The sequence below is a fragment of the Emys orbicularis genome, chromosome 4 (assembly GCF_028017835.1).
Source record: "Emys orbicularis isolate rEmyOrb1 chromosome 4, rEmyOrb1.hap1, whole genome shotgun sequence".
In the NCBI taxonomy this organism is placed as follows: Eukaryota; Metazoa; Chordata; order Testudines; family Emydidae; genus Emys; species Emys orbicularis.
Window position 1 is genome coordinate 106805416 of NC_088686.1, and position 11678 is coordinate 106817093.

At 38.5% G+C, this 11678-nt stretch overlaps 1 protein-coding gene across 1 annotated transcript; it reads right to left on the reverse strand.

The window, feature by feature from the left end:
* Positions 1 to 1043: 1043 nt before the first annotated feature.
* LOC135878640 (galanin peptides-like) lies at positions 1044 to 10888 on the reverse strand. Its single transcript, XM_065404362.1, has 6 exons — positions 10808 to 10888; positions 10037 to 10091; positions 8567 to 8638; positions 8005 to 8091; positions 4806 to 4883; positions 1044 to 1096 (listed from the first exon to the last, which is right to left on the reverse strand). The coding sequence occupies exons 1-6, from the start codon at positions 10886 to 10888 to the stop codon at positions 1044 to 1046; spliced, it is 426 nt and encodes a 141-aa protein (XP_065260434.1).
* Positions 10889 to 11678: the final 790 nt, after the last annotated feature.

The window sequence follows — 11678 nt, forward strand, 5'->3', positions numbered from 1 at the left end:
AGCTGTTTTGAGGCAGCAAGCACTGGGAGGTAGGTGGAGAAGCGGCGTGCTCAGGGGTGGAGGCGAGGTGGGGCGGGGAGCTTGGCTGCAAGTGGGTGCAGAGCACCCACCAATTTTTCCCCATGGGTGCTCCAGCCCCAGAGCACCCACGGAGTCAGTGTCTATGTGCAGCAGGTTGGTTGGTGTAGATGCAGTGGCCATGCAGAAGGAGATTCTACCCTGACCCTTATCAGTGCACTTGGAGAAGAGACCACATGATCTAGGAAACCAAATCCACTCCAGACATATGTGTAGTGATTGAGTTGCAGCCCTTTAGCCTGCATCCATCTTGGGGAGGATTACATCTTCTCTAAATTAGTTCCATAGTTCCTTCCGCAGGGCTTGATTCTGTAAGTGCTGGGCACTCTGACCTTGATCCAAAAAAGCTTTTTAAGCATGTGTTTAGCTTTAAGCATATGAGTAATCTTATTGACAACACTGGGGCCATGTCTACCATATGGGCGCCACAGCGGCACGGTTACAGCACCATCGTTATGGACCTGTAGCGCTGTACTGGAGAAGATTCCTTCAGCAACAGAAGGGTTTTTTCCATCACTATTGAGCTCCACCTCATCGAGCGATGGTAGCTAGACTGATGGAACATTCTTCCATTGATCTAGCTGCATCTACACAGGGGGTTGAGTTGACACAGGTACAGTGCTCAGGCTTAGGAGGATTTGTATACTTAAAGTTAAACATGCATTTAATATACTACATATTGTGCATTATATGTCATTTGAAAACACGCTATTGTAAGGAAAATGAAACAAAATGCAGCTGCTCTTTTTTTATTTTACCACTTAAAGAAATTTTTTTATCAAGGTAAAAATCTTACATTGTAACATCACAGAAAAAAACAAAACAAAAAGGGCAGAAAGTAGTTTACCATGTGTAACTCTGTATAAGAGTAATATAAACAATAATCACCATCTTCTGTTCATTTAAAGCTCTGTTTAGAGTTTAGTCTTCATTTACAATACAACAAAGTATAAATACATTATTTTTCAGGACTGATTTGTTTCTTCTGATGAAAGTAGATTATCTAGTGCCCCAGCCTCTGCAAAGGGGAAAAAGAAAAACACAGTCATGATTTTTAGCAACGAATAGTTAAGTGCAAAGTTTAGTATTAACAATTAATTCCTAAAAATCAACCTTATGATCGCTAAACTTTCTTACTTTGCTTCCCTTTGACCATAGATGAGGCAATAGGCTCATACTTTTCATGGCTCATTTCTAGGCTATTTAATGTTTCTTCTGAATATTAATGTCATAACTTCCTGTTATAATTTACAGTATTTTAAAAAACCTTCTACATCGACCTTGATGTTTTGATTCATATCACTGAATATCAGTATCATAAGATTTAATATTGTTTGATTAAGTTTGATCCTGCAACTGGCTCAGGCTGGGCAGACCCCTGCACCGAGCCAGTTTCAGCATTTGGGCCTAAAAGGCCAACTGTGATAGTGACCTCCAAGAAATCACTTGTGAGGGTGTTGTTATAAATATGCCCCTTCTCTTAAGATGGAAGTATATGAATTATCTGAATAATCATTATTGTTAAAAACATTTCTCTATAAAATGGATTATTTTGAGAAAGAAAATGCATAAATCAATATATTTAGTGTAATAAACTGACATTTGAGTAGCTGTGTAAAAAACATTTATATTACATTATTGTTGGACTGAATTTTTTTTTAAATCCGATATTGATTTGGAGTACATATTCATGTCAAGATCTCGCTGGTAGCCATTGTTAGCTAAAAATGTAGCATCACTTGCTAACATTCTGTGTTTTGTAGCTTTGGAGTACCAGTTCTGCATCACCGAAAAGCCATTGTGCACGATCCAGTGGATTTGGTTTCTGTGTAGTCTCAAGGTTGATGGTAACAGTAAGGAGGAGCATGTAACTGTGTGGTCCAAAGAGCAGATCAGGTAATTGTTACTCAAAAAGTCACAGTTCAGCCCCTGGTTGACACTTGCTCCATTAGGAAAGTAATTGGTATCAGCTCTTTACTAGGTGCACATTACTTATCCCTCCATGCTGGCTCAGTTTGCGGAGGTCAGGGCTCAGCCTATTCCTCAGCCCTGCCCAGTCATTCCTGCTCAGGAGGCTGCTGTGACCCCCACACTGGGACGTAGCTTACACAGGGGAGTACAGAAATGTCTATACTGCACTGGTATATAAACACCAGCTGACCAATATTAAATCAGGATCTCCTTGGACTTTCTTTTAGCACTTAGAGACTGAGGCCCAAATAATCCTCCTCTGAATGGGAACTCTAACTCATCTGCAGTAAGCATATGAGTAGTCTTATTGACAACACTGGGGTCATGTCTACCCTATGTAGGGTGACCAGATCAGGATCAATACCCCTGATCATGGATGTCCCAAGAGACACCCTCCCTGAGCCATTTATGCTTTCAAGCTGTTCATGCGGTGACTGCTGTTCCCAACTTGTGGGTGGATTCACCAATACTGACTTTCCACTCCCTCACTTGGGAATAGCCCATGTATGGGTAAGTAGGGGCCTCAAACAATAGTTATTTCAAGTGGCTACTCTGTAAATATGGATTTGGACAGATGCTCATTGTTCAGTTAACAGGGAGAAACAGCACTGAAAGATTGGGAGAATAAAGATTTGTAGAGCATTGTATGAATGTTTGAAAATGTTATTTTAGGTCCATGTAATCTATCAGATGAGTAAAAATGTTGAATGGAAAAATACTCAGTCTCTGTGGGGAGTACAAGTAAACATGCTCTGCAGGAATTGGGAAGAGAAATGGAACCACCCTCTCCCAGCCCAGAGCACGGAACAGCTGCATAATTACTACTAAGCCTCCAGAGACCAGAGACTCACCTTCCAAACAGATCCATTGATTTTAATGGGCTACCCTCTGAAAGCTACTTCTCAAAATGAGGATAGCAGATTTGGGCCCCAGTTTTGCATATTAGACATTTCTGTAAAAATGTCAATTGTTTTTCAAAAAGGAGGTTTTTTGTGCAGTTAATCCACATTAATGTTTTTATTATACAGCAAAACCAGGGTTATCGGGAAAACTCTGTTATCCCAAACATGGTCATGTCCTACCGCGACGTCTTAGAGATTTTGGGGAAACTGAAGGTATTTTCAAGCTTTGATTATATTAACTTATTCAACATGCTCCATGAGATTCAGGTAAGCCAGGATGTGCTGTGTTTGAAAAATGCTTGAGAATGGCACAAAATCTTAGGTTGGCTTTTGGACTGAGGCTGGACAGTTGAAGTATTCTCAATCCCTGGAAATGACAGTATTGCTCAAAGATCCTTAACTATATCATTCAAACAAATACAGTCTCTATAGACTATGCAATGTAGTTTAGTTAACACTGGTTGTATTTTAGTATTTACAGTAGTCTTAGCAGAGGATTTTTCTGAACCAAGACAGATCATTTTTGAAAATGATGCCAAAACTGTCCAGTTTATAATTTATAAAATTCATATAATCTTGAAGTTAACAAACTTAAAAAGATATTCACAGTAAAGTGAAATTAATAAAACACAAATGTCTCATTCCAGTGCATTAATTAAAATAAAAACACAGCACCTGTAATTTTATCTAACAATAAATTCATTGCTATGAAAGCATCTATAATTCATTATATTCAAAGATAGGGATTTATAGAGAAGGCATGTGACAGAATTGGTGACTTTTGAATGAAAGATTCAGAATGCTTGCAATTAGGAAGATTAAAGGCATGTATTGTGTTATTTTTTTCCCTCCTAATGCAAATCACTTTCTAAATATTTTGAATGTAGCAGAGTTGAAAGGAGCAATTCTATATTGGCTGAAAATTTGAAAAAGGTATATTTAAATAAATTAATTTACTTTGCCTGAAATTTTCTGAAAAACACATGAAGACCTTCAAAATTATAATAGAGGTCTAGTAACCACTAAGGTTTTCTGTTTGCTTGATGCTATAATAAAGTCATAATCCTTAATTAGGCATCCTTAGAGATCTCAGTCCTACAGGTCCTATATAGACAGTTCTCCAGTATTTCACAGGGAGTTTTGCCTGTGTTTAAACTCTGTTGCCACACAGGTGAGTGATGTCACAATTTCAGGGATATGGAGGGAAAATTTATTTCCTTTGTCACTGTCTTACACAAATGTAAAACTTGATCATGATAAACTTTGAAACATCTCCTTTTATTCAGTCTTTTAAGTAAGAGTACAAATATTGGACCCTATTAAAGATAGTTCAAACAGTTTTGGCAGTTGTCATTTTGGTAGTACCTACAGGCTCCAAGCAGGATCGGGACCCCTCTGTGCTAGGCACTGTACACATGTATAATGAAAAGATGGTTCCTGCACCAAGGAGCTTACAGTCAACATCTCAATCCTGCAACCACTTAGTCATATACTTAACGTCATGCACTTCTGTGACACTACTTGTATGTTGAACTTTAAGCATCTCCATAAGTGTTTTGTGGGAGCAGGCTCTTAGTAGTTTCTTCCAGATTTCAATCCATTATTTGTTAATATGGATATTCAGCGATATCGTTTCAGCACATTTTGTTCTAGGAGTTATGTCAAACATAATCAAGCCCATTCTCCAGTGATGCTCAACAAAGTCGCACAATTTAAATATGAATCTACAATTATATATTCAATCCCAGTTCTGCAGCTCTTATTCAAGAGTTTTGTCCAAGTAAGGATTACAGAATCAGATCCTCAGTGACTGAAATAAAACTGTACTTTTAAATGATTGAGAGCTTTACTAACCTTTAAGATGCAAGTAAGTCAAAAATTCAATTACTGTGCGTACAACGTTGTCGTCAACCACTGGTCTCCCAAGATTACCTAGAAAACATTTATTGGATATTTAATGTGTAGATAGTACGAATATTTGCTGACACAACTTTAGTCACAATAGTGAATGTAAGAGTTCAGAAAAATCCGTGAAACTACACTTCATTTTAAAAGTTCAGTGGAAAAACTGAGAGCCAGATTCTCTCCTGCACTGAAATACATTTGGTGCAAGAATGGGGTGACATCAGGGAGCTTGTTACACTCCCTGATTCTGGAGCTTCTGTACTAATGTAAGTTAAAGCAGCCTTCAGGTTATTTGATTTACAGTGCTTGTAAGGTCCTCCAGGGCTGTCTGTGGAGCTTGTAAATTCTGCAACACCAGTCAATGAGTTTATATCTGAAGAGATCTCAGAGACTCAGATTTCTGGAGAAAATAGGTCCAAATTTATTCACCCAATTTTATTGAAAATAGTCCACTGCATTAGTTCCCCTTGAACATGTAAACAATTACCATTTTAAGACAACTTTATAAGAAGCCGCTACATTCCGCAAGTGAAAAATATGTTTTTCAAAATACCTAATTCAATTCCAGTGAAACTTAAAAAAAATGTCTCCATTGAATAGGGTCTGCATGCAAATTTCAGGTGCAAAGGAGATTTTCAGAGTTGATGGAAGGAGTGTGCTTAAATGAAGTTTATAAGAAACTAGGTTACAATCTTTAGGTCCCATCCTGAAAAGTGCTGAGCACTATCAACTTGGGGTGACTTCACTGGGAAGCCACATCTGCAGTTCCACAATGTATAGTTTCCAGATCACGTATTTTACAAAGGAACTGTCTACACGTCCACAGCTGGAAAATACAGTAAGTCAGTGAGAAGTATTACTAGATTAGAGTGCACTAACTGTCCCTTTCATCAATATTTCAGAGTAGCAAAATATATTATACCCGCTTTGCTAGGCGTCAACATTTCTAATTCCCCCCCACCCCGTACAACCATAACCAGAAACGAACTAATTGTCTTCAACAGAATTGTACAACTTATGGGAGATGATTCAATGTTCTCCTACTAATAAGTAATAAGCAAAGAACCTTACCTGAATTTTGGACCTTTGTTGACTATCAGATGTGTCTCTATTGTACTGTCAGGGTTTGAGTTAGATTGTAAGTTCCTTGGAGCAGGACTCTATCTTCCCCTGTTAGTACAATGCTGAGCACAGGAACAACTATCAGCCTTCTAGGGATTGGAGTGAGAAATGGATCTCATTTTGAGATTCCCTAACAGAGGACTAGCTCATGTCTTTTGATCCATACATAGGGCTCTTGCCATGTGTGGATCACTCCCTCACAATACAGAAAAGAGTCACAACAGCTCCCAAGGCGTCTTCTGGACCCCATAAAGAGCTATCTGTGTGTCTGGAGATCTGCAGATTAGAAGGAATCAAGCTGTGGGTTGAACAGGCAAAGAATGGGTAGGTCAAGAGAAGGCCCTGAGGAGGGGACCTATAGGTTATACTTAAAAATTCACTCACGCACCTGGCTCTGTCATGGGGAATCCCCTCCTTTAAGGGAGGCCTCAGCTGTGCTACCAAGTAGCAGGGCTAGAGATTCTGTAGCAGCACAGAGCCTCCATATGTATGGCCAGAAAGGAGAGGGTGGTGTATCCTGCTCTCCCAATGGAAGACGTCAGAGGAAATGCTGATGGGAATTTCACAGCATTTGCTGCCTTAATGTGGTGTTGCCATGGAGATGTGATCTAGAGATGAAACTGCAATTCTATAAAGCAAAAGCTTCCTGCTGCTAAGCTGTATTCTGTTTAATTATGAACGATCAAGCGAGAGTTGGTTGTTGTATCAATGTTTAGAAATGGTGTGTTCCTGTTAATAGCCTCCAGCTGAGTACCTGCTTTAACTCATTGACTCCATCACATCACTTTTTATATATTTTTTACTATTACAAATTGATATTGGACATTCTATACAAAGTGTTTCATTTTAAACACCCCAATAAATGGCAACTAAAAAACAAAAAAAGTTTGCCTCTGTAGACGCTCCCCAGCTGCCTCTAGATTCATTCACCCTTTGTCTAGGAATGCAATCGGAGTATTTTTTTAGTTCAACAAATAAGTTTCAGATATACCAAGAAAAGGAAATGGCTTTTGTATTGGTCTAAATATTTGCTTAGAGAAAATAAGGTATTTTGAACAAAGTAACATTTTTGCATACCAATACGTAGGAATTAGATTAACCATAAAATTAAATGCTTTAGGGTGTACATTTAGGCAAGAATATACACAGCAACCCTTTTTGAATTTTGAACCATTACCATCAGCATAGAGTAGAAATTTTACAATACAAACAAGGGTTATAAAAACAGGGACGATATACTGTAAGGTTCTGATCCTGAGAAGTACAGAGCACTCACAACTCCCATTGAGCTCAGAGTTGTGAATGCTCAGCACCTCTCAGGATTAAGGGACTGTTCCAAAACCCATTGCATTACATGGAAAGACTCCTACTGACTTCATTAAGCTTTGGATCAGGCCCTAAGTCTTCTAATTGAAACAATTTATCTTGTTTAATTATGGAAAAATAATACAATTATACTTGAGATGGGGTTATTATGAGAAATCCATTTATCAAAAAACAGCTCCATACAGCATTAACAACAGCTTTCAGTTCTGTGTTGGTATGATAAAAGATGTCTCTTGTTTCTATAACTTTCCCTAATGTATGATCTCCCTAATATCGTCCTTTACTGATCACACTCCTGGGCTAATCAGTTAGGACTCCTAAGTGTCTGATAGAACTTGAAAGCTTTGTTTTGAACAGGTAGGTTTTGTAGTCAAATATGTTAATTTGGATAAAATGAAGGAAACTCAAAAGCTTTTGTCCTGCCAGTGAATGTATGACTCTGCATTTTAAACTATTACAAGGCAGAATACACATAATTCAGGTCATGATCTCCAAACTCTGGTGTCTGTGAGCCAAATTTTGCTTTCCTTTCTCATATGAATACTCTCATTGACTTCAATGGGACTACTCATGTATGTTAAGTACATGGTCCTGCCTACAAGCAAGCTTAAGCTTCCATTTAGGGGGACAATAACTCAAACATAGTAAATAAAATGCTATATACAGAAGCACAAACTCTTGGCTTTCATCATTTCATTACCTATTTTTATATCCTCTTCAGGCTGTATCTCACGTTTACCAGCTAGGCCATGTTTGTCAATAAAAGATCTGTGATTATCTACTGCATCTGTTAAATAAATTAGAGATGAAGAGTTAATTTCATTTACAGTCTCCAGGTTGATTTTGATGGATTTTATTGAGCTAGCTCAAAAAGATTTAAAAGTGACTCTCTTTATAGCCTTCTTTTCATTTGTGCACGAGAACATGATGGGATTGTTGATGGAATGGTGTACAATTAGTGAATCAAAGGAATCATTCTTTAATAAGCTTATTAAAGAATTAAAGAAGGCATTTTTTAATTTTGTGTGTTTAATTTATATCCATTAAGGGCCCATTCCTATATTGCTTGCACTCCCAAACTCTTTCTGAATTCAGTGGGAGTTTTGGGTGTACAGGGAATGCAGAGTTGGACCATTCATGTGTAATTTAGGAATGTGGTTTTGCTACTCTTTCCTCTTAAAAAAAAAAAAAAGTTGCCAAGTAATTTGTTTGAAAGTAAACTGCAATTAGTTTACATGAATAACCTCCAAAAACTATCTTACAATCCCCAGGTGCCTCTTCTCTCCCCCTTGCAATGGGCATTTCCTTTATCAGTAAAAGCTGATCAATACGACCTGCAACAGAGGATGATGCCTATTATCTAGTCTTAGAGAAATGGCACTCAGCAAATATATGCCCCCATTACAGAATGGCATGTATGTCTGTCTTTCAACACAGTCTATTGTGGCATTGCTGCTTTATGGCAAATATATTTACAAACATTTACAGAATCAATAAATACACCTCTACCCCAATATAATGCGACCCGATATAACACAAATTTGGATATAATGCGGTAAAGCAGCGCTCCAAGGGGTCGGGGCTGCGCACTCTGGCGGATCAAAGCAAGTTCGATATAACGCGGTTTCACCTATAACTTGGTAAGATTTTTTGGCTCCCGAGGACAGCGTTATATCGGGGTAGAGGTGTACATCAAAGGTGCATACATTTGTATCCCAAGGTCAGTTACAAAAAGTGAATAATAAAGGAAAAAAAGACAGTTATGATCCTTATATGGACAACGGTATTAATTATCTGTAATGTTTATCATATACTATAGAGGGTGAAATTAGGCAACTCCCAGTAATATTTAATATAAAAAGTAGTAAAGGATAGGTATAGATGTCTGTATGTTTTATGCCTCTCAGCATCTTGAAAACCTTGGGTAAAAATAAATGACAATTATTAAAACAGCTACAAATAGTTTTAAAGGAAGGCTTTTTAGCCAATTGGGACACCTTCACTTTTCATCTCCATACTTTTTTGGAAACCTGAACTTTACGTTTTCAGCCTCTCAGACACTGGTGTTTGTTTTTAATTACAAAATGGAATTAAGTATTTTCCTCTTGTAAATTACTGATATTTATTTACAATCTCAGAGAGTTTGTTTTGTCCAAGAATAGTATCAGAAGACTATGCATCTGGGCATTTTTATGTAGATTTAGGGTGAAATCTCGGCCCCACTGAGTTCAGCGGCAAAACTGCCACTCATTTCAATGGGGCCCAATTTCACCCATAGTATTTCCCCCTTGATTGACCTCCAAAATTCCATAAAATGTTATAACTACTTTGCAAGGCAAATGCCCTTAGGTTCTATACAATTAATCATCATTATTATTGTATAATTGGAGGTAAAGCTACTATTTTAGAGTAATAAAATGTTTGCCACCTAAGAATTACAACTCATTAGCACTCTAAGAATACCCAAATGTGTAATTCCATATAATTTAGTGCCTTTACATGGCATTGCTTTTGAAGAGGAAGTTTAAATTCTATTTGTTTCTATCCCAGGCTTCAGTGTAACTAACTGAAGGTTCTCTGAAATAACACTCTTTAGTTTTACATAAGAAGGTTTAAACAAAAATTACTTTAATAGCCAGATTAGTGGGTAGCACACTCATGGCAGACAATAGGCATCAAGTGACCATTTTTAATAGAATTTTAAAATATAGAAAATTAAATATTTGACTTACGTGGCCCAAGTAGGTAACCAGCACTATTCAAAGTCCAGCCCCTCTTTTCTTTTGCCTTACAGAGGGAAAAGTGCAGGTAGCTTATTTATTGCATGATTTACATAATACTTTCTGAAAAAAAGAGAAATGAATCTGGGAGGTTGGTTTGTGCAAACAGATTCATTAGGGTTTCTAATGAGCTGATATTTTTTATTCATCAAAAAAATATTATTTCAGTCTGGGTGAAACCCTGGCCTCACTGAAATCAATGGGAGTTTTGCCATTGACTTCAGCATGACCAGGATTTTGACCCTATATAGACGAAAGTGCAAATCACACAATGCATTATAAATTTTAAACCTTACAAGTTATAATAAATGTGATCTGCTCCCAATCTGCTTTACTGAAAAGTATATATATTTCCCTCTAGATACTGGTTTGGATTTACACAATTTGTCATGTCTCAGCTGTTTATATTTTGTAAGCTTCATGTAAAACAAAATAATTGTTTTTTTTCCTAAATAAGATGGCCATTTATTGAACTTTACTATATAAAACTAATAACCCTTGTTTTGTTTAACTACTTTGTAGCACATTTGTCATAAGTAGATGAGTATTAAAATGTCCAATATTCCCAATTGTTCATCCACCATCCAAAATATTCTCGGGCACTTGCTTTGTTTTGCTCAGACCTATATCTAACCAGGTGCCTGTCAGTTTACTGGTACTTGTTAGCTGAGACACTGAGCATGTCTAATGGATAGAGCCCCTGTAAATGAAATGTATACTTACTGATAAAACGAGTCCAAAGGTCTCTGAGAGGGTGGCGCAAAAGATCAAAGATAGAAACAGGAGACTAGTCCACCTCTGCATCTGAAAGGAGACCACAAACGCTCGGGGTTAGATGCTTTGCCTTCCAGTTTGGGATCCCAGGTATGGGGGTTTAAATCGACTTAAATCTTAAATCCCGCAGGAACCTGATGCCTTAAGAAACATCGAGACAGGAGGAACTTATGAGAAGGAAGGGTGTGTATCCGGGGGTGAGTCCTGTGCATCTGAAAGTTCAGGAAGGAACGGCAGAGAATGTCAAATCCTAAGAAAGCAGGAACACCCCCAAAGTCGGAGATGGGGGTAGAACCTGACCGCAGTGGGGCACGGAGACAGGAGATCAGTCTTTACAATACCTGCCCCCTTTGCCACTTCAACACACAAGTCATTGCAGTCACTAATATGGGGTGTCAGAAGGGAAGGCATCCAGGGTTTAAGATTTCATGTACCTGAAAGTTAAATACCTCCCAGAAGGCAAAGAGGCTAAAAATAAGGGGAAAGTACCTTGAGTTGGGGTGCGCTACTCTGTTCTTCACTGCGTGGGTTCAGTCCTGGCGGGCAGGGAGCTGTCCGCAGGCTGCTCTGGGGAATAGATGGCCACAGCTGGGACTCCTCACTGCATGGCCCTGGTGCGCTCACTGAGTAGGGGATGCAATGGAGGGGGGAGGCCTGCAGTGCCTGTAAGCCCAAGACCGCTCCCCCTCCGCTATTTATGGGTTGCAGCACAACTTTGCAGGCGCGGCTCTCTCCCAGGGGAGAATCGAGAGCCACCCACATCCCCGGGTCATTTCCCCTCGCCAAGTCACTGCATTAGGAAGGGCAAAAATTACAGCAA